Source organism: Nomascus leucogenys, chromosome 11, assembly GCF_006542625.1.
Source record: "Nomascus leucogenys isolate Asia chromosome 11, Asia_NLE_v1, whole genome shotgun sequence".
NCBI classification, from domain to species: Eukaryota; Metazoa; Chordata; class Mammalia; order Primates; family Hylobatidae; genus Nomascus; species Nomascus leucogenys.
The window spans coordinates 100,549,930-100,577,835 of NC_044391.1; the positions used below are offsets into that span (position 1 = coordinate 100,549,930).

At 36.5% G+C, this 27,906-nt stretch overlaps 1 protein-coding gene across 2 annotated transcripts in view; it reads left to right on the forward strand.

Moving 5' to 3' along the window:
• The window catches only part of LOC115837303 (mitofusin-1-like), a 63,725-nt gene that overhangs the window by 12,852 nt on the left and 22,967 nt on the right, over positions 1-27,906 (forward strand). The window contains exons 4-17 of one of the 2 annotated variants that reach the window (XM_030822851.1): positions 918-1,042; positions 2,875-2,983; positions 3,705-3,812; positions 6,017-6,170; positions 6,620-6,687; positions 13,901-14,022; positions 15,704-15,830; positions 16,006-16,110; positions 17,002-17,104; positions 17,252-17,481; positions 20,190-20,342; positions 21,057-21,253; positions 24,654-24,788; positions 26,595-27,850. In XM_030822851.1, coding sequence (XP_030678711.1) covers positions 918-1,042; positions 2,875-2,983; positions 3,705-3,812; positions 6,017-6,170; positions 6,620-6,687; positions 13,901-14,022; positions 15,704-15,830; positions 16,006-16,110; positions 17,002-17,104; positions 17,252-17,481; positions 20,190-20,342; positions 21,057-21,253; positions 24,654-24,788; positions 26,595-26,673 — 1,815 coding nt within the window. In that variant the 3' untranslated portion in view covers positions 26,674-27,850. Of the gene's footprint in view, positions 1-917; positions 1,043-2,874; positions 2,984-3,704; positions 3,813-6,016; positions 6,171-6,619; positions 6,688-13,900; positions 14,023-15,703; positions 15,831-16,005; positions 16,111-17,001; positions 17,105-17,251; positions 17,482-20,189; positions 20,343-21,056; positions 21,254-24,653; positions 24,789-26,594; positions 27,851-27,906 lie in introns of those variants that run through there. The other variant, XM_030822850.1, reaches the window with a different exon arrangement.

Sequence of the window (27,906 nt, forward strand, 5' to 3'; positions counted from 1 at the left end):
TTTCAGCTCTTGTCACCTTCCACCTTTACCGCTGTAGTAGCTCCCAGTGTTTATTGTTCCCATCTTTATTTCTGTGTGTACCCAAATGTTTATGTCTCACTTTTTTTTTTTTTTTTTTTTTTTTTTTTTTTTTGAGACAGAGTCTTGCTCTGTTGCCCAGGCTGGGGTGCACTGGCGCGATCTCGGCTCACTGCAACCTCCACCTCCTGGGTTCAAGCGATTCTCCTGTCTCCGCCTCCCGAGTAGCTGAAATTAGAGGCACGTGCCACCATACCCAGCTAATTTTTGTATTTTTCGTAGAGACAGGATTTCATGATGTTGTCCAGGCTGGTCTCAAAACTCCTGACCTCAGTTGATCCACCCGCCTCGGCCTCCCAAAGTGCTGGAATTACTGGCATGAGCCACCGCCCCCGGCCTAGCTCTCACTTTTAAGTGAGAAGATGCAGTATTTGGTTTTCTGTTTCTGCGTTAATTGACTTAGGATAATGGCCTGCAGCTCCATCCATGTTCCTGCAAAAGACATGATTTCATTCCTTTCTATGGGGTGTTAAAAGCTATGTAATTTTAACCTATTTTAATAATGACATTTCTTCCATATGACTAAGTGATACACATTTATTTCAGTAGAATCAGAAAATACAAATAGGCAAAAATAACAGACTCCAGAACTTATATACTTCACAAAATCAGTATCAGGAGTTGCTTAGAATTCTGTTGCTGGAGTTCTTGAGGGAACCATTTTTTTTTCTACTTGGAAATTTAAAAATTCAGGTTCTCAAGATTGCTCAGAAGGTTTTATTTCAGAGTTTTACCTTTTATACACCTGTTTTGCTAAAATAAATGTAGCACAATGTTTTTAATTTTTATTGAATTTTATTACACGTGGAGTTTATATTTTTCTTTTCCTCCTGCCTTAGACAGTTAATCAACTGGCCCACGCCCTTCACATGGACAGAGATTTGGAAGCTGGCCGTCTTGTACGTGTGTTTTGGCCAAAAGCAAAATGTGCCCTCTTGAGAGATGATCTGGTGTTAGTAGACAGGTAAAATTACATGTGGATTGCATTTTCTCTGGAAGTTTATTTAATAGTATAATACTGCTTACTTTAGCATATGGTATAAAAAATTAGAACATTCAGTTGCCACTTTGTTCTCATTAGCTAGATTAAGGAAGAGATACGGTATTGGTTTTATTTTATAAGTTACATAAAAGCACCAATTCATCAGTCTGATTCCATTTCAAGAAATTTTAAGGATGGCCACTTTTTTTGGCCAGAGTGCAGTGCTGCAGTGCCATGATCTTGGCTTACTGCAACCTTCGCCTGCCGGGCACAAGTGATTCTCCCACCTCAGTCTCCTTGGTAGCTGGGATTACAGACACACACCAGCCACCTCAGCTGGCTCCATTTTGTTTTTGATAATGGATTTTCCTTTTAAATGGAAATGAGTGTTTCAGGTAATCCCTAGAAACAGAGGAGAGAGAAGATGTTCATGACACCAAAATATTTGATTTAAATACAATGTTAACTAGTTTAGCTTTATTTCGTAGCCAGATTGTATCTATGACCCAGTCAGTCAAGATTGACAGTTGGATAGATACAAGAGAAAATGAATGAGATGTAGTATTTGGTACCAAAATGGGTAACGGTAGTGAACAATAATTGATTTTTATTTTTTTTTTGAGACAGAGTCTCACTCTGTCACCTAGGCTGGAGTACAGTGGCGCAGTGTTGGCTCACTGCAACCTCCGCCTCCGGGGTTCAAGCCATTCTCGTGCCTCAGCCTCCTGAGTAGCCCCATGCCTGGCTAATTTTTGTATTTTTTGGTAGAGACGGGGATTCACCATGTTGGCCAGGCTGGTCTCAAACTCCTGGCTTCAAGTAATCCCCCCATCTCAGCCTCCCAAAGTGCTGAAATGACAGGTGTGAGCCGCCGTACCTGGCTGAATAACAATTTAATTGTACATTTAAAAATAACTAAAAGAATATAATTGTATTGTTTGTAATACAAAGAATAAATGCTTGAGGTGATAGATACCTCGTTTACCATGTGACTTTTTTATTTTTTTTTTGGAGGCAGGGAGGGTCTTGCTGTGTTGCCCAGTCTGGAGTCCAGTGGTGGGATCATGGCTTATTGCAACCTCTGCCTCCCAGGCTTAAGCAATCCTTCCACCTCAGCTTCCAGAGTAGCTGGGGCTACAGGGGCATGCCACCAAGCCTAGCTAATTTTTTGTATTTTTTTTTTTTTTTTTTTTTTGTGGAGTCAGGGTTTTGTCATGTTGCTCAGACTGGTCTCAAAGTCCTGGACTCAAGCACTCCCGCCTTGGCATCCCAAAATGCTAGGATTATAGGAATATGCCACTGCACTCAGCCCCTGATGTGATTATTACACATTGTATGCTTGTATCAAAATACTTCATATACCTCATAAATATGTATACTTAATATGTACACACAAAAATTTAAAATGAAAAATTTTTTTAACTTTTTACAAAGATTTATTGTTGGCAAATTCTTCACTGCAGGTCCTAGTATAGTTGGTATATTAAATTTATATTTTTTATTTGTGTTTATAAGTGCTTAAATCTTCTCTGAGCCATATTGGATATAGCTGCTTGAACTCTCGTTGTTTAGTATCTATTAGCCTAGTTTTATATTTCAGCCATCTAAAGCATAAACATTAAAAAGATTGAAATATTGAGCATGTTATTTGCTTTGTCAAAGATCACTAGGTTAAAATTTCCTAGGCTTCTTACAGATGACAGCTGGAAATCCTGTTTTTTAGACTTCAAATTATATGTAAAAGCTGAAAAAATTCTGTAACCCAAATTTTCTTTTTAAGAAATATAATACAATTTTTATTTCACTCTCATTAGTCCAGGCACAGATGTTACTACAGAGCTGGATAGCTGGATTGATAAGTTTTGCCTAGATGCTGATGTCTTCGTTTTGGTCGCAAACTCTGAATCAACATTAATGAATACGGTAGGATTTATTCATATTATTGTGTTTCTATGGTAGGAAAGGAAACGGTGTCTGTTTTAATTCTGAAAAGCAAGGGAAATCCAAATCATGGATTAGAAAGAACTTCTAAAAACAGGCATGAATGAAGGGGTTTGTGTTTTCATAGAACCAGAAGGGCTGTTTCTAGTCTTTCTATAGTGTGTAGTTCCCTGGATTTCTCTAGCAGTATAGGGCTTGATGGCTCTAGCTTCTGGTTATTTGTCAGTCTCAGGGAAAATGAGTGCCAGAAATTTTAGGATGCTTATTTCTCTTGAATAAAGTATAAACCACTCCTTCTTTCTGCCATCTATCAGGCAAGGCTTTTTATGTTTTCAGTGTTGTCAGCTATTTCCAGCTTCACCAGAATATACTCTAGGATTCAGCTTAACTGTGTACACTTTAAGCTGCTGTCAGACTTAGAAGATTATTTAGCCAGATGTCTGGAGCCAGACTCATCTGAAATAAACTTTCCAGAGTTTAGATAATCTAATATTCAAAACTATAACATGATTTTTTAAAGTTGTTATCAGTTTTTTTCATCTTTGAAAGTTGAATGCTCATAAAGTGCTTTGGGATCCTTTGTCAGTGGTGTTAATTACTGTTGTCTAAATGGTTCAGACTTTCTCATTAAAATAAAATTTCAATTATAAATGTAAATTATAGTGAATGTACTGTGGGGTTTTTTTGTTTGTTTGTTTTTCAGGAAAAACACTTTTTCAACAAGGTGAATGAGCGGCTTTCCAAGCCTAATATTTTCATTCTCATTAATCGTTGGGATGCCTATGCATCAGAGCCAGAATATATGGAAGACGTAAGTTATTTTTTTTGTAGGTTTTGAAATACAGTCACGTACATTGTTGTTTGAGAAAATAATATTGCTTATAGGATAGAAAATTATAAGAACTATTCCATGAAAAGAAGATAGAGAAAACCTGAAGTAGGTATGTGATAAAGACCAAGGTATGAAGTTACTCTGAGGGAAAATTGTGTTATACTATCTAGTTATTTCAAAGCTTGAAACTTCTTTTTTGTTTAAGTTGTTATTGAAATGTACATAACATAAATCGTAAGTGATCCTTCCAATTTGGCTTCCTAAAGTACTGGGATGACAGGCCTGAGCCACCATGCCTGGCCAAATTTTACAAATTTAACACACCTGTGTCAAAATCCAGACCAAAAAGCAGACCATTCTGAACACCCCAGAACCTTCCTCTTACCTACCTCCTTCCAACTTCCCTTCTGTCCTACTTCCCAAGGAGAAATTATCCATTTATCATGACTTCTGACCCCCTAAATTAATCTTTCTGCTTGTTCAACTTTATATAACAGAGTCATATAATACCTGCTTTTGCATGTGTTTTTGTTTTTATTTAACGTGTTTGTCATACATGTCCATATTATTGTGCAGAGCATAGTTGTATTGCATTCCCATTGCTGTATAGTATTCCATCTGTGACTATACTACAATTGATTTATTCACAGTGATGGGCATTTGGGTTAATTTACTATATTTAATTATGAATGCTACTGTGCGTGTGCTTGTATATGTCCTTCTGGTGTGCATATGTATGCATTTTTGTTAGGTAGTTCTCAGTGTGGAGGATGGACAGTTTTGACCCCCGTGGGATATTTGACAGCATCTGAAGATACTTTTTTTTTTTTTTTTTTTTTTTTTTTGGTCACAATTGGGTTTTTGTGCTACTGGCATCTAATGAGTAGAGGTTAGAGATGCTGTTACACATGCTCTGACACAGAACAGGCCCCCAAGCAAACACTGGCCAATCCAAAACGTCAGTAATGCAGAGGTCAGTAAACCATGGGTATATGTACCTAGAGGTAAAATTGCTGGATTACAAGTTAAGAAGATGTTCGATTTTAGTAAATATAGCACCAGAGTTCTCCAAAGTGCTTGGTGTCGATTTATGCTCCTGCCAGCAGATTGAGTTTCATAAGATTTGCATCCTCAAATTTTTTTTTTTTTTTTTTTTTTTGGCATTTTAGTCACACCAATTGTAGAAACTTAAAAAGATTGAAGTATCTGGAATTTGGACTATAAATAATATTTACTTAATTTGAGACTATTTCTGATTTTAATAGTAGTACGAAATTATTATATGTAGAGGACAAGATAAAAATAACTTAAACTATTCCATCACTGTTCACATGTTAAATTATTTGCTTTCATTTTTCCCCAGTTGGAATTTTGCGTAACATCATGTTTTATATCCTCCTGTCATTAACTGTTGTCTTACAGTCTTGCTCTTTCAAATTGGGGTCTCCGAATTAGGAAGCATCACTCATAAATTATTTTTCCTCCAATATTTCAGCATTCCTATTTAGATTTATTTTTGCAAGTCTTAATATAGAGATCTGTCATCATAGCCATAATGCTAAAGACTAGTACTAAATCCTAACGTCTAACCCTTAATCTTCACTTCAGTGCCCAAGTGGTAATCTTGAACCCAACATTGCAATTCTAATGCCTGGTTAATGCATTCTCCCCAACCTTAACTTTGTTTTTTGAGACGGAGTCTTGCTCTGTCACCCAGGCTGGAGTACAGGGGCGCGATCTTGGCTCACTGCAGCCTCCACCTCCCAGGCTCAAGCGATTCTCCTGCCTCAGCCTGCCCAGCAGCTGGGATTACCGGTGCCTGCCACCACACCCAGCTAATTTTTGTGTTTTTAGTAGAGACGGGGTTTCACCATGTTGGCCAGGCTGGTCTCAAACTCCTGACCTCGTGATCTGCCTGCCTTGGCCTCCAAAAGTGCTGGGATTACAGGCGTGAGCCACTGTGCCCAGCAGAATTTTAAATAGATGTTCAAAAGACAGATTCGTTAAGAGAAAGATTTCCTGTCATCAAGTATCAAACTTCACTTATTAGAATTTCTTAAATTCATTAGTTATATGGTAACTTTTATTATATCACTGTGAATAAAGTCAGTATTGGTCTATAGTCGTTGGTTATTATATTTGCTTAAATTATTAGAATTCTTTTAATACGGTTTTCTCTGTAGGTACGCACACAGCACATGGAAAGATGCCTACATTTCTTGGTGGAGGAGCTCAAAGTTGTGAATGCTTTAGAAGCACAGAATCGTATCTTCTTTGTTTCAGCAAAGGAAGTTCTTAGTGCTAGAATGCAAAAAGCAATGGGGCTGCCAGAAAGTGGTATGCATTAATTATAGATTTCCTTTTTAAATATAAAAATATTTAAAATTGGCCGGGTGCGGTAGCTCACGCCTGTAATCCCAGCACTTTGGAAGGCCGAGGCGGGCGGATCATGAGGTCAAGAGTTCGAGGCCAGCCTGGCCAACGTGGTGAAACCCCATCTCTACTAAAAATGCAAAAATTAGCTGGGCATGGTGGTGCACACCTGTATTCCCAGCTACTTGGGGGGCTGAAGCCGGAAAATTGCTTGAACCCAGGAGGCGGAGGTCGCAGTGAGCCAAGATTGCGCCGTTGCACTCCAGCTCTGGGCAGAAGAGCAAGACTCTGTCTCGGGGGGGAAAAAAAAAAAATATATATATATATATATATAAAATTATAAAATCAGTAGCCTACCAGAAAATATATCTTGCTATATACCAGGTTTTTAAATCTTTGCCTGTACGTTACAGGTGGGGCACTTGCTGCAGGATTTCAGGCAAGATTACAGGAATTTCAGAACTTTGAACAAATCTTTGAGGTAGGAATTTTGTGATTGTATTGCCTAATACAAAACTCTTTCTTTGGTTGGAGAAAGCATAATCTTCTATTTTTATCATTTGTCTTTGTCAATAACTTTTGCTATTATTTAGTTTAGTTACTGACACAGCCAGTAAACTGTGGAAAGTGAAGAAGCCCCTGCAAAATGATTTGTAAGAATTGAGAATTAAAGATTGTAATTTCTTCCTTACTCTTATTTTTATGTATTTATATATAAATAAGAAACTGTGTTTCAATATTGCTGTGTTGTGCAATGAATGAAATTCCCTGTATTCAATAATTTGGAACAAGAGCACACAAGCGTAATTGCTGTTAGAATGGATAATAGAGCAAAGTAAGCATTATCCTTTTCTTCTTTGCGCTGCATGACGAATAGAAGTATACAAAACATGATTAATGCCATTTGACAAAATTGTATTATATTTATATACTGTGTTGCCACATGTCCATTCTCCATATTTTGTGCCAAACATTCTAAATGAATAATTGAGTAGAAAAGAGCTTCAGCGTTTTCAGAAACTTCTAGGAAACTACTGAAGTGCTGTTTTTTGAGACAGAGTGGTAGATGGGGAGGGAGGCTAGCTTCTTATGTTGCATTCTAAGTGTTTTTATTCAGAGACATTGAAACCCTACATTTGACTGAATAGTTCTTTAGATATTAACCTTCTGAACTCCTGTTTTGCCCTATGTAATTCATATCACCTTCCCACTTAGGAATGAACACAGTGACTTCAGCATTGAAGACACCTCAATCTGTAATTATTCTTATAAGTAGTAACTGGCTTAATAGGGGGGACATGAATGTTGAGTATACTTGGCAGGATTTTTAAAATAAAAAATTTGCTTCCTATCTCTCATCTTTAATTTGATGAGAGAAAAAAGGTTATTAGACAGATGAAGACAAACTGGAAGAAAGCAAATCCACTGCCAGCTATCTCGGTAAGATCTAATTGTTCAGAGGCTACTGGATTATCAGTAGATGTCCTCTCAAGCCAAGCTATAGGATACATGAAGTCCCGGTTACTCAAAGACCATTGTTTGTTTTTTTTCTTTTCCTTTTGCTTTCACCAAAGGGTTAATGCTCTCCTCACCTTTTTTTTCTCTGAAAGAAATGGGATCTCCCTCTGTTACCAGGCTGGAGTGCAGTTGGGCAGTCATAGCTCATTGCAGCCTTGAACTCCTGGGCTCAAATGATCCTCCCACCTCAGCCTCCTCTCCTCACTGTTATCAGTTATTTCATCCATGGGGAAAATATGTAGGGAGAGGATCTATTCTATTTCCTTGTCTTCCCTTATTTATTGACCTTTGTATATATGTGTTTTATGTATGTTTATCATTGATTTCTTCTAAATTATACATTTATATAATGTATAATTGTGTAATGTTCTGTTACACATTTATACTGCTTCCATATTGGTTCATGGTATAGCTTGTGCTTCCCAAGAATATCTCGTTGAGGAGGTGGGAATGAGAAGAATAAAAGATATGCTGTAGGGAATTGGTTCACAAGCCTGGCTGATCATCAGAATCACATGACGTGCTTTAGAGAACCACAGGCTCCCGACCTATCCTATCCCCAACCCCAGATCCAGGGGGGTTGGGCTTGGTCTAGGAATCTATATACGTATATATTCAAAGCTCCCCAAGTGATTGCAATAATCAGACAGCCTTAGGAACTATTCTTTTTAAATGTTTTTAGAGGAAACTTGGCAGTTTATGTTTGATTCTAATGGTCCATTTGGGATTCTAAAATTTATGTATGGAAAAAATTGCTTATGAGCAGTAGCTTTTTGTTTTTACTTAAAGTCATGGAATGTCCAGCTTTAGAGTTTGAAAATTTTAAGTCTGAAATATCTAAAATGAGAAACAGTTAAAAATTACTTGAATTTATCCAAACAATCAGCTGGGCAAAAAATATTATGTCTGAATGTATTAAAAAGAGACAAAACATTTTTTGGTAATTAATTATATTGAAAGTTTTAGTCAGCTTTATTGCAAAACGGGTATTTGTTACTTCTTAAGTCAGTTTTGGTAATTTCCGATTTCTTAGAAATTGGTGTATTTCTGAAGATATATAATTTAGTAGCATAAAATTGTTTATTTTGAATCTCTTGTTTCTCACTTCTATATTTAAATATAAATGTATATCTACATACACACACACACACACACACACACACACACACACACACACACACAGACCCTTAATGGGTTTGCCAATGATTTATCATCCAAAGACACAGCCCCAGCTCTTACGTAATTTATCACTTAATAAATATCATTTTTTGGGTTTCATTCACTAAGTTCTTTTTTTTCTTTCTTTCTTTCTTTTTTTCTTTTTTTTTTTTTTGATACAGAGTCTCGCTCTGTCGCTAGGCTGGAGTGAGTGCAGTGGCGCGATCTCAGCTCACTACAACCTCCAGCTCCTGGGTTCAAGGGACTCTTCTGCTTCAGCTTCCCTAGTAGCTGGGACTACGGGGGCGCACCACTACACCCGGCTAATTTTTGTATTTTTAGTAGAGATGGGGTTACACAGTGTTGGCCAGGATGGTCTCGATCTCCTGACCTCGTGATCCACCCGCCTCGGCCTCCCAAAGTGCTGGGATTACAGGCATGAGCCATCGTGCCTGGCCTGTGTTCATCTTTAACATTGTTTGATTTGAAGATGCATTGGTTTTTGCTTATTGTTCTTAAAGAAAAGATTCAAGATTGTGAATTTATGACTGCAGCTTTAGGAGTATCCCAACGTTTTCAGTACTGTTTAGTTTTTGTTGTTTTTGTTTCTAATTATCCTTTTGGCATTTCCTTATCAATATAAGACTTTTTAAAATTCAAGTGTTTTGATTCATTTTATCCAATTTTTGGTTACTAATTTGTTGGTTTCTTTGTGTTGTGGTCACATCATGTGGCTTTTACACACATTTTCTCTTCGTTTTGGGGATTTGCTTACTTTTCTTTGTAGTCGTGCAAGATTTTTTGTGAAAAGAAAAACTGTATCAAGTTCATCACCTTTATCAATTTGACCTTTGCCGTGCACTTCTTTAGATTAATTTGATTCAAACGGATCTAAGTATTTTAAACATTTAGAATACTAAGTTAAGCAACGCTTGAAAATTAAATTGAGTAAAAGCAATAAAAAAAATCAATATTAGCCTGGGCATTGGTGGCTCATGCCAGTAATGCCAGTACTTTGGGATGCCAAAGCAGGAAGATCGCTTGAGCTTAGGAGATCGAGATCAGGTTGGGCAAAAACATGAAAAGACTAAATCCCATCTCTACCAGAAAAAGAAAAAAAAAGCCAGATATGATAGCTCATGACTATAGTCGCAGCTACCCCAGAGGCTGAGGTAGAAGGCCAAGAAGTTTGAGGCTGTGGTGATGGTGAGCTATGGAGGTACCACTGTGCGCCAACCTGTGTGACAGAGTGAGACTCTGTCTCTTTTCTTTCAAAAAAAAAAGGAAGAAAGGAAAATCAATGTTAGTCTATTAATAGATTTTCTTATTGTTTTAAAACTGTGTTTGGAAAGTTTCAAAATGCATTTGGACTGCATTGTTCTAAAGGCAAGTTAGAAATGCAGATTTCTTTTGCACAGTTATTTCACCATTAATTCTTACTAGTTTTGGTTGTATGACGGGAGACAGACGTATAAAAATAACTTCTTTAAAATGTCAGTGGATGTTTTTGTAATGGACATTCCTGGATGACAGGTGAAATTTGAACATGAACTGTTTGTTAGATAATAGTATTGTCTCAATGGTACATACTCTGAATACAATTGTTTCGTGATTGTACAAATGTTTTCTTTCTTAGAAGCAAATATTGATGTATTAGGTAATAAGCTTGTGATGTAGTAATGACCTGTCAAAATGTTCAGGAAGGAAAATAATACATAAGTATATATAAAAATGTATGCCTCTCTTTATATATAAATGGGGGTCATACATTTTATATATATATTACAAGACATGTATTATATATATTATATATAATACATATATATTATTTATTATGTATAATATATATTATCTATTTATTATGTATAATATATATTATCTATTATGTATAATATATTATCTATTATGTACAATATATAATATATTTATTATGTATTATATATTATATATTATGTATAATATATTATATATTTATTATGTATAATATATATTTATTATATATAATATGTTATATGTAAATATTATATATATGTGCCCTCAGGAGAGAGAGTATCTAGCGTGAGTATGTAGGGAGGGGAGAAGCAAACCAAAGGGGCTGAATGTTCATATTTGATATATCTAGATGAAAGATATATTTCTTGCACTTTTCTGTCGAAAGTATATCAAAATAAGTTGGCAGTGATGAATAGCATGTTGTTAGGTGTTTGTAGGGTCTATTTTCAAGGGAAATTGACAAGTTTGTTGGTTTTATGTTTTCATTACATGTATAAATTAGTATTAATGTATGATTAGAGTTCCTGATAAAATAAGTCTGGGAACTGCATATTATATATGTTCCCCATAGAGATTAATTAGCATATTAGTGTATTAAGGATGCTGAGAAATAACTTAGAAGGGGAACTTTATTTAAATTAACACTTCCCATACTTATTTGGAGTAGAATGTTCTTTTTTCAAGGTACCTCTTAAATATCCTACAGATCAGCGGGAACACCAATGTGGGATACTTTTTAATTAGAAGATTGATTATTTTCTTCTCTATACTTATTCATCATTATATATTTTTCAATCAGACAGTAACTTATATTGCCTAATAACTTCTGGAGATCTTTTCTGTCTCGTCTAGCTCTAACACTGTGCTGTTATCTACAAATTTGGATCTTCACTGCTCATATCTAGATCTGCTTCATCGAGGAATATAGACTTTATTTTAATCTTTTTACTTTTAAAAATATTTTTGTGTTTATAATGTTGCGGAAGTTAATTTGACACATTTATGAGGCATTTATTTAAAATAAAATCAATGCATTCTTTTAGTTATTAAAAAATAAGTAGTTTACAAATGTTCACTATTATGTAATTATTGGTGATTTTAAAGAAGAAAACATCCAGGAATGTTTTATCTTTAGAATACTATAACTTCCTACATTAATTTTTTCAAAATCACCATGGGCAAAAATGAAGCTAGGCAATGCAAGAAAGTAATGGCTTCGGAGTTAAATATTGACTAAATGAATTACCCTCATGTGCTCTATAGCTAAATAATCTGTTTTGTTTTCTCTACCCCAAACGAAATGCTGAAGAGGGGAGCTAAAATGGCAAAAGAGATTATAGTCTTTCTGAGTGCTCAAATAATTTGAGACATGAAGGCTAAGCACAGTTTGTAAATAGGACATTGAATGCACGTGTAGCATCCGGATGATTTCAGGATAACAAATGTAGCACTAGAGTATTAAGTAAATGCCTTTCGAAGCCTGAAAGACATTTATTAAAGGAAGGATAGTAATGAACTTCAGGAAGCAATTACCACAATTTGTATTAGCTAAATATATAGAGGTTTGAGAAGATGAATTCATTGGAGTATCAGAGAATTAATATATCCCCAATTTAAAAAAAATTTATCATAGAAAATAAACATGTCTTCTATAAAACATCTATAGTAGTTACTGTGCTGTATTTCAGTGCAGAATTTGACTTTCTATGAAGTAAAAATGAAATAAGACAAATTGTAATATAAAAATTTTATAAATTTTTATTTCTATATTTATTTTTTGAGACAGAGTCTCGCTCTGTCGCCCAGGCTGGAGTGCAGTGGCGCTATCTCAGCTCACTACAAGCTCCATCTTCTGGGTTCTCGCCATTCTCCTGCCTCAGCCTCCCGAGTAGCTGGGACTACAGGTGCCTGCCACCACGCCCAGCTAATTTTTTGTATTTTCAGTAGAGACGGGGTTTCACCGTGTTAGCCAGGATGGTCTCGATGTCCTGACCTCGTGATCTGCCCACCTCGGCCTCTCAAAGTGCTGGGATTACAGGAGTGAGCCACCACGCCTGGCCAAATTTTATAAATTTTATATGATAAATCATAGTAAATATATATTTATAGGATGGGCATGGTTGCTCACTCTTGTAATCCTAGCACTTTGTGAGACTGAGACAGGCAGATGACTTGAGGTCAGGAGTTGAAGACCGGCCTGGCCAACACTGCAAAACCCTAACCCTACTAAAAATGTAAAAATTAGCCAGGCATAGTGGTGCACGCCTGTAATTACAGCTACTTGGGAGGCTAAAGTAGGAGAATCACTTGAACCTGGGCGGTGGAGGTTGCAGTGAGTTGAGATCATGCCATTGCACTCCAGCCTTGGTGACAGTGCAAGACTGTCAAAAAAAAAAAAAAAAAAAAAAATATATATATATATATATATATGTATGTATGTATTAGATAACAAGTATTCTATATATTGAAAATTGAAACAAAAATGTTGCGAAATGTATCCATCGATATGTGATGCATTGTGACGTATTTTTTATTTAAATAAACACGGTTATAAAACCCTGATTTATAACAACTTTTAAATGGGTTGTTAGCTTGAAGATCAATGAGATAGGGCATGATTCAGGCCTTTGTGTACACACTATATTCTAATGAAAGTAATTACAATTATCTTCTAAATAGCTGCAGATATTTTTTCTATAAACAATTTTAGATGTTACATTGTTAAATGTTAGCTTTCAAATTCTTCACATTTTAACCTAATGAAGTCCTTTTTAGCAAACTTACAGGAATCACTGTATCATTCAGCTATTAAATAAGGAATTGTTCTAATTCGCATCTTAATTAAGAACTTTACTAGATTGTATCTATTGCAAGTATGAGAAGAATCTAGATAGAAGGACTAGAATTGGATTAAAAGTGATCCAGATAAAAGTAATTCTAATGAGGAAATTTTTTAACATTGAAAATAGTACCCTGTTTATTTTTTTTAATGTTAGAGTCAAACCATTGCACATTACTGTGTAAAACTACACAAAGATGGTAACTTGCTGCTAAAGCCCTTTTTACTTTTGAATCTTTGTATTTTTTTCACCTTTGTAATTTTAAGTTGTGCTTTCATCACTCATTTGTTTCCTATCTTTATTTCTGTTTGGGTTAAAGTTACAAACAGCAAGTTTTTGTGTTTAAATTCCTGAAAATGTTGCGATGGAATTACAGTAATGTGTTATGGCTTGGGTCCCTCGCAGGAGTGTATCTCGCAGTCAGCAGTGAAAACAAAGTTTGAACAGCACACTATCAGAGCTAAAGAGATCCTAGCTACCGTGAAAAACATAATGGATACAATAAGCCTGGCAGCTGAAGAGAAAAGGTATGAGTTCATTTTGTTGCAACATAAAAATGTTAGTTTTTTTGTCAGACTTTTGTTAAGATGAGGTTTTAAATTGTTGTACTATAAATACTTTTTACACTGAAATCAACCTTGTGGGTTTAACTGATGCCTACTTCTATAAGTGCATATTTGAAAGTGTCTATTTTATTCTGCAACCTTGCACACATCATTTATATTCCCTGGACCTCACTATTCCTGTGTATGAATTGTGATTTTTAAAATGTTTTGTGGCTTTAAAATATCTTTGAAGCAGTGGAAGAACCATTTCTTCAAGCAGATTTTTAGGAAGAAGTCCAAAACAGGTGATCCTGTTTTTGCATTCAATCCACGACCCATTTTTTAATATAGTCATACATCAGTATTTTGAAATCACTGTTTTATACTAGTTGTGTTTGTTTATCGCCTGATGAACAAACAAGGTGATGCTACCTGCCAACCAGAAAGTTGATTTGGTAAGCAGTACCCTTTATGTTATACTGTACGGCATTATTTTATACTATTTGTTACCTTGTAAAGGTGGCAATGAATACATGAAAATACCAGCATTATCCATATAAAGTATAATTCTCACAAACTTGGTATGCTTGAAACACAGATCGGGATGTTATTAGATGTGACAAAAGTAATGATGTGAAGCCTCGATAGGACCTGCAGTGGACTTAAGCCAGTTGAAGGAAACATAAACGCATCAAAGCTTAAGTCCAAGATGACATAACATTGGAATTTTAAATGTATTTGCTCTTGCAGGGAACAAAGACCCCTTCATGTCCCTGTCTGTTGCTTTATAGTGGTACTTTCTTAGGAATGAATGAAGTTCAAATGCAGAGAACTGCCAGCGTATAAAACGCAAGGATCAGAACCCTGAGTTTGAACTCAGCCCCTGTGTACAGCCTCCGTGTCGCCTCTGTTTAATGAGACTGTGCTGCTATAGCAGTTCCTTCTAGCTCAGTTGCTTTGATGTAGTACCTAAATTTTGGTCTATAAGATTGATTTAATTAGTGATAATTTTTAAAGACATAGGATGTTGAACAAAGTATAGCACAAAGATGTGATTTGAGGATTGTATAATCATAATGTCCTGGGAACTTCTTAAGTAAAAGATCTTCTTAAATGGATCTCAGGTCTTTATTTGCCTATATCAGCCAGAGGTGAACAAACTTTTTTTAAAAAAAAGATCCAGATAGTAAATATTCTAGGCTTTATGGGCCATAAAGTCTCTTGGAGCTACTCATTTCTACAGTTTTAGAGCAAAAGCACCCATAGATAGATAATAGGTAAATGAATAGGTGTGGCTGTGTTTCAAGAAAACTTTAACAAAAGCTGGCAGCTGGCTAGATTTGGCTTGTAAGGTGCTATATGCTGACCCCTGCTTATTAACTACAGTCAGTATTGCATTCTGTTTTGCCTGTTCATATCTATGAAGTGTTTGAAGACTTAGAAGATTCAGGTGCCACATGGGCAGAGAAATGTGGTTTCTATCAAATCATCTATATAAAATACTTTATAAGTGAAATATTACTTGAATCCTTTCAGATGTTACAAGTTTTTTTTTTCCTTGAGTCATGCTAATAGATGGTTCAATACATGAATGAGTCCCTTGCTGAAATGCTTTAGGACTTCAGACTACCCTGAACGTTGATTACTCTTTATACTGAAATAGGCATTATTCAGTGGAAGAGAGGGAAGACCAAATTGATAGACTGGACTTTATTCGAAACCAGATGAACCGTTTAACACTGGATGTTGAGAAAAAAATCAAGGAGGTTACCGAGGAGGTGGCAAACAAAGTGGGTAACAGTAGCTTCATGATTAAAATAACCTGGATGGAAATTATTTTTGATAATGCTAAAAATGTCATTCCTGTTACTTTAAAAGAATGTTTTAAGATTTTTCAATTTAATTTTTTTGAGTAATTGATAATCTTGTTTAATTATTTTAACTCCAAAATTTTCATATTTTCAGGTTTCACGTGCAGTGACAGATGAAATTTGTCGACTGTCTGTTTTGGTGGATGAATTTTGTTCAGAGTTTCATCCTAATCCAGATGTATTAAAAATATATAAAAGTGTAAGTTAAAGTATAGATAAAATTATTCAGAGACAGTTTCTTATTATTCTATACCCTCATTTATTTCATGGTTTGGCATTTCAGTGTATCAGTACAAAATGAAACTTAGATCTCTTGTGCCCTCTTGTAATAAATGTAAACTGTCTTGTATAAAAAGTAAATAGAAAATTTATACTTAGAATGAGATAAAGATCATTTTAGGACGAGGCACAGTGGCTCATGCCTGTAATCTCAACACTTTGGGAGGCTGAGGTGGGAGGATCACTTGGGCCCCGGAGTTCGAGACCAGCCTGGGCAACATAGTGAGAACTCTAATTTACAAAAAACAGTTAGGCTGGTTGTGGTGGCTCCCACCTGTAATCCCAGCACTTTGGGAGGCTGAGGCGGACGGATCACGAGGTCAGGAGTTCGAGACCAGCCTGACCAACATGGTGAAACCCTGTCTACTAAAAATACAAAAAAAAAATTAGCCAGTGGCAGGCGCCTGTAATGCCAGCTACTCGGGAAGCTGAGGCGGGAGAATCGTTTGAAGCTGGAAGGCAGAAGTTGCAGTGAGCCAAGATCACAACACTGCACTCCAGCGTCGGCAACAAGAGCAAAACTCTGTCTCAAAAAAAAATAAAAAATAGCCAAGCGTGGTGACACGCTCCTATAGTCCCAGTTACTCGGGAGTCTGAGGCAGGAGGATCACTTGAGCCTAGGAGGTCAAGGCTACGGTGAGTCAAGATCAAAGCACTCCAGCCTAGGCAACAAAGCAAGACCCTGTCTCAAAAAAAATAAAAAAGTCAAATTAAAAAGACCATTTTGGCACTTACTGAATTTTTTATGTGTTTATAAAAACTACAGACTTTCTGGAGAAAAAATAATATGGATATTTACCATTGTTAACAGGAATTAAGTAAGCACGTAGAGGATGCTATGGGAAGAAATTTGGCTGATCGATGTACCAATGAAGTAAACGCCTTAGTGCTTCAGACCCAGCAAGAAATTATTGGTAATATTTATGTCTACAAGGTCATGTCTGGTTTGTTTTTTCATTCATGACTCTGGTAAAGAGCTTATTTTCCTTTAGGCATTCCATTGAAGGTAAAACATTTACCATTCTTTCTTAAAATAAGTGTTGTAATTTTGTTCTTTCTAGAAAATGTGAAGCCATTACTTCCAGCTGGTATACAGGATACACTACATACACTGATCCTTTGCAAGAAATTTGATCTCAGTTATAATCTAAATTGCCACAAGTTATGTTCAGATTTTCAAGAGGATATTGTATTTCGTTTTTCCCTGGGCTGGTCTTCCCTTGTACATCGATTTTTGGGTCCTAGAAATGCTCAAAGGGTGCTCCTAGGATTATCAGAGCCTATGTCTCAGGTATGTATCTTTGAATCTACCAATTAAGACTCTCCTTTATTATTTTGTTTATGTGGATTTTCTATAATAAAACTAGCTTTACAAAATCTGCACATTTAAAAGCTAGTATCTGTCTCTTAGAGCCATTTCTGAGGTAGCTATTTAGTTTGAGCATCCCCAGTCTGAAAATCCTTAAAGGTCCAAAATCAAAAACTTTTGAGTACGGTGACACCACAGGTGGAAAATTTCACACAAGACCTCAATGAGGTCATAGTAAAAACGCAGGCACACAACACACAGTTTATTCAGTGTCCTCAAGGGAAAAAAGACTCAGCCTCCTCTAGCTGCAATATATCTTTTCCACATATGCCCAAATTCCCCCACACAAGCACACCTATGAAGGGTACTAAAATGGCACGTGTGCAGGCCCAATGTACCAACAGCAGGTTCCCCATGATACCCCACAAGGGGCCAAGACTTTTGTGCATTACCCAGTATGGGCTTCTTTACTTACTCTCTTTTCTCTGGTGTAAAGATACTGTTTTAAAAAAAAAAAATTTTTTTTTTTTTTTGAGTAGGGGTGCGTTTGAGACAGAGACTTGCTCTGTGGCTCAGGCTGGAGTGCAGTGGCGCAATGTTGGCTCACTGCAATCTCCACCTCCCGGGTTCATGCGATTCTCCTGCCTCAGCCTCCCAAGCAGCTGGGATTACAGGCACCCACCACCACACCCGGCTAATTTTTGTATTTTTAGTAGAGATGGAGTTTCACCACGTTGGCCAGACTGGCCTCGAACTCCTAACCTCAAGTGATCCACCTGCCTCAGCCTCCCAAAGTGTTGGGATTACAGGTGTGAGCCACAGCACCCAGCCTGTTTAAAATGTTTAAAAGGCCAACCTACAAAGGATGTGAAGGACCTCTTCAAGGAGAACTACAAACCACTGCTCATCAAAATAAAAGAGAATACAAGCATTTTAAAAGAAAAACTTTAAAAAATTTATCAATTCAGTAATTTTTTAGGAAATTTGTGAAATTGTAAAACCATCACCACAATTTAGTTTTGGTTTTTGTCACCTCAAAGCTGTCTTACTCATTTGTAGTCAATTATGATTTCCACCTCCAGCCTCACCACTAATCTGCCTTCTGTTTATATGGATTTGCCCTTTCTGGACGTTTCCTTTAAATGCAATCATATAAAATGTGGCCTTATGTGACTGGTTTCTTTCACTTAGTATAATGTTTTCAAGGTTTATCATCATGGTATCAGTGTTGTAGGATGTATCAGTACTTCATTTCTTATTACGGCTGAGGAATATTCCATTATAGATAGAACACTATCCATTCATCAGTTGATGGACATTAGGGTAGTTTGTAGTTTTTGGCTATTATGAATACTGCTATAAATATTCATGCACATGTTTTTTATGTGGACATGTGTTTTCATTTCTCTTGAGTATATACTTAGGTTCTAGTGGGTATAGAGTAGTATTTCGTTGTAGGTTTGATTTGCATTTCCCTAATGACCAATGATTTTAAAAATCTTTTTTGTGTGCTCACTAGCCATTTGTGTATCTTCTTTTGTGAAATGGCTATTCAAAGCTTTTGCCTATTTTTACATTATTTGGGTCCCATAGAGTTGCAGAATTTCTTTGCATATTCTGGATCAAATCCTTTCTCACATATATGATTTCCAAACATGTTTTTTATTTGTTTTTTTATTTTTTTGAGACAAGGACTTGCTCTGCCCAGGCTGTAGTATGGTGGCGTGATCACAGTTCACTGCCACCTCTGCTTCCAAGGAGCTGGGACCACAGGCATGTGCCACCACACGTAGCTAATTTAAAAAAATTTTTTGTAGACACAAGGTCTCACTGTGCTGGGCAGGCTGGTTTCAAACTCCTGGTCTCAAGCTATCCTCCTGCCTTGGCCTCCCAGAGTGCTGGGACTACAGGCATAAGTCACCACACCCAGCCCCAAATATATTTCTCTTGCCTGTGGCTGTGTGTTTTGAAGTTTAAGAGGTTTTTATTTTGAAGTCCTTCTTTTTTTTTTTTCTTTTTTTTTTTTTTGAGATGGAGTCTCGCTCTGTCGCCCAGGCTGGAGTGCAGTGGTGCAATCTCGGCTTACTGCAAGCTCCGCCCCCCCGGTTCATGCCATTCTCCTGCCTCAGCCTCCCAAGTAGCTTGGACTACAGGCATCCGCCACCTCGCCGGGATAATTTTTTTTTTTTTATTTTTTTTTTATTTTTAGTAGAGATGGGGTTTCACCATGTTAGCCAGGATGGTCTCAATCTCCTGACCTTGAGATCCGTCCACCTCGGCCTCCCAAAGTGCTGGGATTACAGGCGTGAGCCACCATGCCTGGCCGAAGTCCTTTTTTTTTTTTTAGTTTATCATTTTTTGTTGTTGTTTGTTTCAAGGATTGTGCTTTTGTTGTTAGTTTTTTTAAAAACACAATTTGTTCCTCTTGAGAGTTGAGTGCCTGCTGTTACATTTAGACCCCATTGTATATTATGAAAATTTATTATTGTTCATGATGTCATTGGTCGATATTGTAGATAAGAATTTCCAAATTATTTTTATTTTCTACATATATTTGTGGTGTACTCATCATTTAGGGTAATTTTTCCCTCATAGATTTGTTACTGTAATTTTAAAGAGTTTTATAAAGATAAATTTAATTTATAGTTGTTTAAGTGTAATCTTTTTTTCCTTTTTCTTTTTTTTGGCAGCTCCCTAGATCTTTAGCTTCTACTCCCACTGCTCCTACCACTCCAGCAACGCCAGATAATGCATCACAGGAAGAACTCATGATTACATTAGTAAGAGGATTGGCGTCCCTTACATCTAGAACTTCTGTGGGCATCATTATTGTTGGAGGAGTGGTAAGAAACATTACTTTTAGTATAATTAAAATTGAAATGTTTGCAAGGTTGCCTATTAGCTCACAAAAGAAAAGGTATACAGTATTTACTTCTGTTTATAGGCTCTGTAAAATAGTATGAAAATTTGCAGGTTAAAAGTAGTGAATTAAATATCACAAGTTTCATCTTAAATTTTTTAAAAACATACATCTTTAGGAATGAACTGTCACCACCTAGCTGGTCTTTAATACTTCCTAAGCATTTTCACATCACAGCACACAAAGAAATATTGGTATATTGGGGTAATAAGAAAACCCCAGGTGCCCTATCTAGCCTTCTCTGAATATCAAGGGGATCTGTCTTAAGTATTACATGTTATTTTTAGTAGTAGTTCTTATTTGTTTCTTAAAAAAATGTCTATCATTAACAGCATAGATATACTTGCTTTGGTTTTTGAAAGGTCTGACCTACAGTACTTAACATCGTTTTATTTTTGAGATACATTGAATCAGTTTATCAAATCTGGCAGCTTATAAAGCTCTCCCTTATTTGTGTGCTGATCCCTTTTAAGCCTGATTGATTTCTGGTAACTTCAGGTTTTCTCATGGAGAAGGAATATACATTTTTAGAAAATGTATCTAACTCAAAGATCCATAGGAAACTAAAATGCTTTTAAATGTACTCTCCAAAGTGGTGTTTTTCCTTCTCAGACTAAGCTATGACTTTATCTTACAGATTTGGAAAACTATAGGCTGGAAACTCCTACCTGTTTCATTAACTATGTATGGAGCTTTGTATCTTTATGAAAGACTGAGCTGGACCACCCGTGCCAAGGAGCGAGCCTTTAAACACCAGTTTGTAAACTATGCAACTGAAAAACTGGAGATGATTGTTAGCTCCACGAGTGCAAACTGCAGTCACCAAGTAAAACGGTAAGTTGAAAGGTGCATCTTTCCTTTAAAAAAAAGTTACTGAAATATGACATACATGCAGAGAAAGCACAAAATAAGTGTGTTGCTCAAAGAATTATCACAAAATGAACATGTTTCGTGATGGCCATAAATGAGAAAAAATAGAACAATACTAAACCTCACTGCTGCCCTTTCTCCCTCCTAATCACTATTCTTCTTTCCATTCTCCTGATAGATTAGGTTGAACATTAGAAAATTGGTAGATAGGAACTCTCAAGAACTCTGGAGGGGTTTAAAAAGATAGTTCTTAATTTTTGTTTTGTTTTGTTTGTTTGTTTGTTTTTTCAGAGATAGGGTCTCTGTCGCCCAGGCTGGAGGGCAGTGGCGCAATCATGGCTCACTGCAGCCTCGAATCTTGGGCTCAAGTGATCTTACTGCCTCAGCCTCCCGAGTAGCTGGGACCACAGGTGTGTGCCACCACACCAGGATAATTTTTTAATTTTTTTTTTTTTTTTTTTTTTGAGACAGGGTCTCGATATGTTGCCCGGGTTGGTCTTGACCTCCTGTGCTCAAGTAATCCTCCCTCCTCAAGCCTCCTGAGTAGCTGGGATTATGGGCATGAGCCACCATGCCCAACTCAAAAGATCTTCAGCAGACCTATTCTAAATTTATGTACCTGGCTGGGCAAGGTGGCTCACGCCTATAATCCCAGCACATTGGGAGGCTGAGGCAGGCGGATCACTTGAGGTCGGGAGTTCGAGAACAGCCTGGCCAACATGGTGAAACCCCATCTCTACTAAAAATACAAAAATTAGCCGGGATTGGTAGCACATGCCTGTAATCTCAGCTAGTTGGGAGGCTGAGGCACAAGAATCACTTGACCCTGGAAGGCAGAGGTTGTAATGAGCCCAGACTGCATCACTGAACTCCAGCCTGGGCGACAGAGTGACAGACTATGTCTCAAAAATAAATAATTGCCCTTAAGATATTTGTGGTTTCTTTTTTTTTTTTTTCTGAGATGGAGTCTCAGTCACCCAGGCTGGAGTGCAATGACACAATCTCGGCTCACTGCAACCTCCAGCTCCCTCATTCAAGTGAGTAGCTGGCGCACACCACCACGCCCAGCTAATTTTTTTTTTTTTTTTTTTTGAGATGGAGTCTCACTCTGTCACCCAGGCTGGAGTGCAGTGGCGCGATCTCAGCTCACCGCAACCTCCGCCTCCCAGGTTCAAGCAATTCTCCTGCCTCAGCCTCCCGAGTAGCTGGGACTACAGGTGCATGCCACTACACCTGGCTAATTTTTTTTTTTTGTATTTTTCGTAGAGATGGGGTTTTCACCATGTTGGCCAGGATGGTCTCAATCTCCTGACCTCATGATCCACTCGCCTCGGCCTCCCTAAGTGCTGGGATTACAGGCGTGAGCCTCCACGCCCAGCCCCTTGCCCAGCTAATTTTTTTGTGTATTTTTTTTTTTTAGTAGAGCCAGGGTTTCACCATGTTGGCCAGGCTGATCTTGAACTCCTGACCTCAAGTGATCCACCTGCCTTGGCCTCCCAAAGTGTTGGGATTACAGGCGTGAGCCACTGCGCCCAGCCAGATCTTTGTGGTTTCTTAATAAAGAAAACTGAATGAATAGAGGTAGCCTGGCCAAGCAGTCTAAGAAAACTGAATGAATTCTTAGCATTGAACAAATGAACTTAATGGTAGGTAGACTCCTGATTTCATGGTGAATGTAATGTATTTTTGCTCTCGCCGTTCAAATTTATAAGTTAAATGCTATTTTATTTTTAGATCTCAGGAGAATTTTATTATAACATATACCTAAGTCCACCCGGTTTCTGCTTTTATGCAACTTAAATATTTGTTTCATTCATATGGTAAAAATATTAGAACTCCAGTCAAGTCAGGGTACAATATTCTGTATTTGGATGCCTCTGAGAGCAGAATTTTAAAATTCTTTCAGTTCAAGATAACTTCAGTTTCATGGAAGAAACTAACATTTACATAATTATAATACAAAGTGAGAGTGATAAATATAAGAGAAAGATAAACTATTATCATAAGGCAAGGCTGTACGAGTTACTTAAATCATGAAGGATAGTAGATCAATAAAGGTTTCCTGGAGGAGATGTGTAGCATATGAGATTAGAACATGCCGTTTCGGAAGATCAGATGGAGACAACAACCCAAATCAAAAACAAGAAGGTAAGGGGAAAGGAATGCATTCAAGGACATGAAGAGAAATATTCAGTGTGGCACATGTGTATCTGAGCTGTGTACATACATTCAGGTATAGACTTCATAGCAGGATGTGGCCTTGTCTGTATGTGTAGATTGGGGTTTGGATAATTAGGAATTTTGAGAGTGATGTCAACACTTAGCTCTAGAACAGATAACTTTGCAGTAGTATTTGAAATTGTTTAGACTCAGGAGACAGGAATTGCAGGAACGGTAAACTGTTTCAGATACAAAATCAGAGTCTGAACTAACAGTTAATAATTGTAGAGAATGGTTACCAGGAGACTGCAAATTTGAGGAATTTGTTCATTCGTTCATTCATTGACAAAATTTTTTGAGCCTCTATTTTATCTAATATTTAATTTATATTAAGGATGAGTTTAAGGATCCTTTAAGGATCATCTAAGATACTTGGACGTCCAAAGAATCAACTGAAATTCATATAAATAAAAACAAAGTTAATGTAGCTTTCCATGCATTGATTATCAAACATTTATTAATTGCCTCCCATGCAGCAATTCACGCTAGGGGTTATGGGAAATAAAAACTTGACTTGATTCTCTTTCTTAGAAGACTTTGCATGTTAATGGAGGCAACCTCAAATAATTTCTCAGTTAAAATGAACTAAGTAAATATTTAATATTTAAAAAACTATTAAAAAGAATGACACGTGCTTCATCTGTCTAATACTGGGATTTGGTGGAATGGGAAGAGGTATGCTCCCATTTAAAAATATAATGTTTGCCAAAGTTAATATATGAATTAGCCCTCAAATATAACCCTTTGATTCTAGAAATATTGTTAAATTTTGCTATAGTTCAAAGTATTTTTGCCTATGTCACAAAAGCGCATGGAATTCTTTTTCTGTTCTTGGTAATACCTTACTTTACGCAGGGTCCCAAGCATGAGTAAGGTTTATTGTGCTTCTGAAGAAACACACCCGTCTTTTGTCTTTATGTAGCTTATTCATGTTCACAGCCATATAGCAGAGGTAATATCGTCTCTTGAGCCAGGATAAAATGCAGCCCACTAGTGCCATATCTTCCCTCTTACCATTCTTAGTGTTCTGATTCCTTATAGTTTAGAAGTTTTTTAAAACTTGTGTTCTTTTTATGTGAGCTTTAAATTAAAGCTTATTCATTTTTGAAGACCTTTATGACTGCTTCTAAATTTTTATTTTAAGACAAATGGCTACCACTTTTGCTCGCCTGTGCCAACAAGTTGATATTACTCAAAAACAACTGGAAGAAGAAATTGCTAGATTACTCAAAGAAATAGATCAGTTGGAGAAAATACAAAACAATTCAAAACCCTTGAGGTATTTAAACCTTTCTTCTCAATAATTTGAACATGTACTGGTCTCCTTACAAAATATGTAAAATTATTAATGAATTTGTATTCATACCTAATAGCTTTTTGTGTTGGTTTAAATGAGAATCTTCCATATTTAATTCCATGTGGTTTGCAGTTTCACCGAAGGCTAATTGCAACAAGAAAACAAATCTGAATCGAAAGGAACTTTATAGATCGAAATTTACTCCTCATTAGGCTGTATTAGTCCCTTTTCAGAACAGAAGTTGTATAATTAAAAGTGAGTTTTTAGTTGTATATGTCCAAGACCCATAACGTCTGTTTTCATGGGGGACTATTGATTATGTATACTTAAATCATAAAACAAAAGTAAGATTTCTGATAAAATGTGGATTTCTGGTTTGATATGTTCCTTATATATTATTCAGGGTCTAATAAAATCTGCTTTTGGGGACAAGACTGAAAGTGTCACCATTCGGTCTGTAGTTGGAAATTCTTACTCAGTGCTTAAGAACTTAACTTTCAGCTTTCTTACTTTTGCTTACCCATTAGCTGGCTTGTCAGAATGTCTTGGAAGAACCATTAAACCTCATTTAGTCCCTGCTGTTACTTCTAGGACACATGCTACACAAAATTGCCTGTGTAAGAACAGCTTAGTAGTCAGTGTTTACAAATTGGAGGGACTGTCTTTGTGACCTGGATTTTGGGGCATGTACTTAAAACACCCATAGTAGTGATTATCCATCCACAGTGTCTTCATCTGACCAACATACGTGTTCATTGTACCTTAGTTTCAAAATCTCTGGAAAAGATGACTGCCTAATCACTTAGATATTTCCAGCCTCACCCACCCATGTGAATTGTATGTATTCGATTGCTCCTATTTTAAGTCAGCTCATCCCGTATATACCTTTCAAATTTGGTGAAACTGTGCAGTAGAAATTGGTTTTTTGTCTTAACCTAGGTAAGTTTTTGTGTTTTTTTGGTTTTGATTTATTCAGCTTTTGAAAGAGGAATACCTAGGTAAGTTTTTAAATAGTATTTCATTTTGTTATAATAAAACAAATGATAAAATAGATTATTGGCATTAGTCATGTAGCTTTCTGATTTGGGCAAGACTGGCTTGAATAAGTATGAATATTTTTGTTCTGCTAATTAATCATTTTTCTAATAGAAGAAAGTTTAAAAAAAAAACAAATACCATAATACTTGGAATTTCCATTTTTTACTAGATTAGGCTCAGCCATTTGGATAGAATTTAATGTGCTAATGCTGCAGGAGAGCTACCTCAAGAAATATATACAGTAGAGTTCAGAGCTGATGTACGCTTCACTTATATGACCTGAAGCATATGCACGCAGGAATAAAGTAAAACAAGACCCTCCCACTCCATAATGGAGAGAGAGAGCCCACTCAATGAATATGTGCCCTGGCATAGTGTGAGAGTGGGAAACAAATCTGTTTGTCTATCAGTTTTAGTTCCAGTTTTCCTCTCGTGGGCATTTGGCTGCATCGAGGATGAATCTAGTGTTTAAAGGAAATATTTCTGGTATGCCATTACCGCTGTAACATCTGCTACTTTCCTTGTATGTCCATAAGAAACATTCTGTACTTTGTGCATTATTTAAAGGGAATTTGCAAGCGTAGTCATGACTCTGGGTAACTTAGGATATCCCGTGTAAGATATGATTCCACTGTCTGTTATGCTTTTCGTCGTTTATTATTAAAGTTTTTGTCTTTTAATAATGGATGGAATGCATTTTTCTCCTTGATCTTTATGGTAATTAGATTGGTGTTTTATTTTTTTAATTAGCAATAAAGCTGTTCAACTTGAAAATGAGCTGGAGAATTTTACTGAGCAGTTTCTACCTTCAAGCAATGAAGAATCCTAACAGTAGAGCTTGCTTTGGTGACCATGATAGGAGGAAACGAAACTTGTAAGATTGGGACAGTTGTTATTTTTATGAAATTACTTTAAATGTGAATTGTACTAACTGTACCTAAATAGCAAAGCCCTGTGGAGATTCTGGTAATGATCTATCTCGGGGTATGTGTATTTTTGAAGAGTGTTATGTCCTTAGTTTTAATTTTGGGTAAAGAAAAGGCTAAAATCATGAATTAGTTACAAGCAACAGTACCAACTTATGTGACCCCCTGAGGGGTGGGGCCGTGAGCTCTTAATTTGTTTTTGATTCTGATAAATCTCTGCTTCCTGGCATCCAGGAGTTAGAGATTGAGCCTTTCATCTTCTTTCTCAAAACTAGTTTTTGATGCTTTCTTTCATGGGCATAGTCACTTTTTCATTTAGTAAATCGCATTGCTGGAACCACCAAGGAGTGTGGAATGTCCTTGAGTGTATTATTTATGCAAGTTACAGTCACTTTGCCATCATGGCAGCTATGTGAACCACTAATAAATGTGCTGTTTTTACTTTTTATTCCCATTAAAACTGATGTAAAACAGGATAAAGGCTTGTTATAGTCACTTATAAGCATCTGGGTCTAAGTAATTTCTTTAGATGTTTCTAAAGAAACATTTTCAGCTTTGCTCCCATTATGATTCCAATAAGGAAAGCTTTCCTAGTGCAATTTTAGGAGTAAAGTTTGAAGAGATAAAAATACCCAAAGATAGGAGAGGTCTGAATTTTGAATGATAAACAGTGATGTTTTAAAAAAGCTGTTCTTCAGGAGGCATTTGCCTAGGATATTGCTGGATTATACCCCATTGGAGGCTTTTAATTTTATTTGTATGAATTTTCCAGGAATTCATTAAAAATTATTACTGTATTTTTTACCTCAATAAAAGATTTTGGGTTCAAATATCTTTCTATATTAAAAGCTGATTGAGTCTGTACATATGTAAATCATGCCTAGTGGAGGTTCTGTTGACTTTCTTCCCCACTGTGGAAGAGGCCAGTTTTGCCTCCATTTGCACATTCATTTCATTTCTTTCTGATCCATAAATGTAACGTTAATTTACAAAATTCTTCCTTGAGCTGGTGGAAATGCCTCACCAGTTTCCTCTTTAATGAATCAAATAAAATCTTTAACTGATGTTTAAAAACATTGATTGAAACTCAGATGGAATGGAAATGTACAAAAATGACACCATTCTAGGAATTTGCT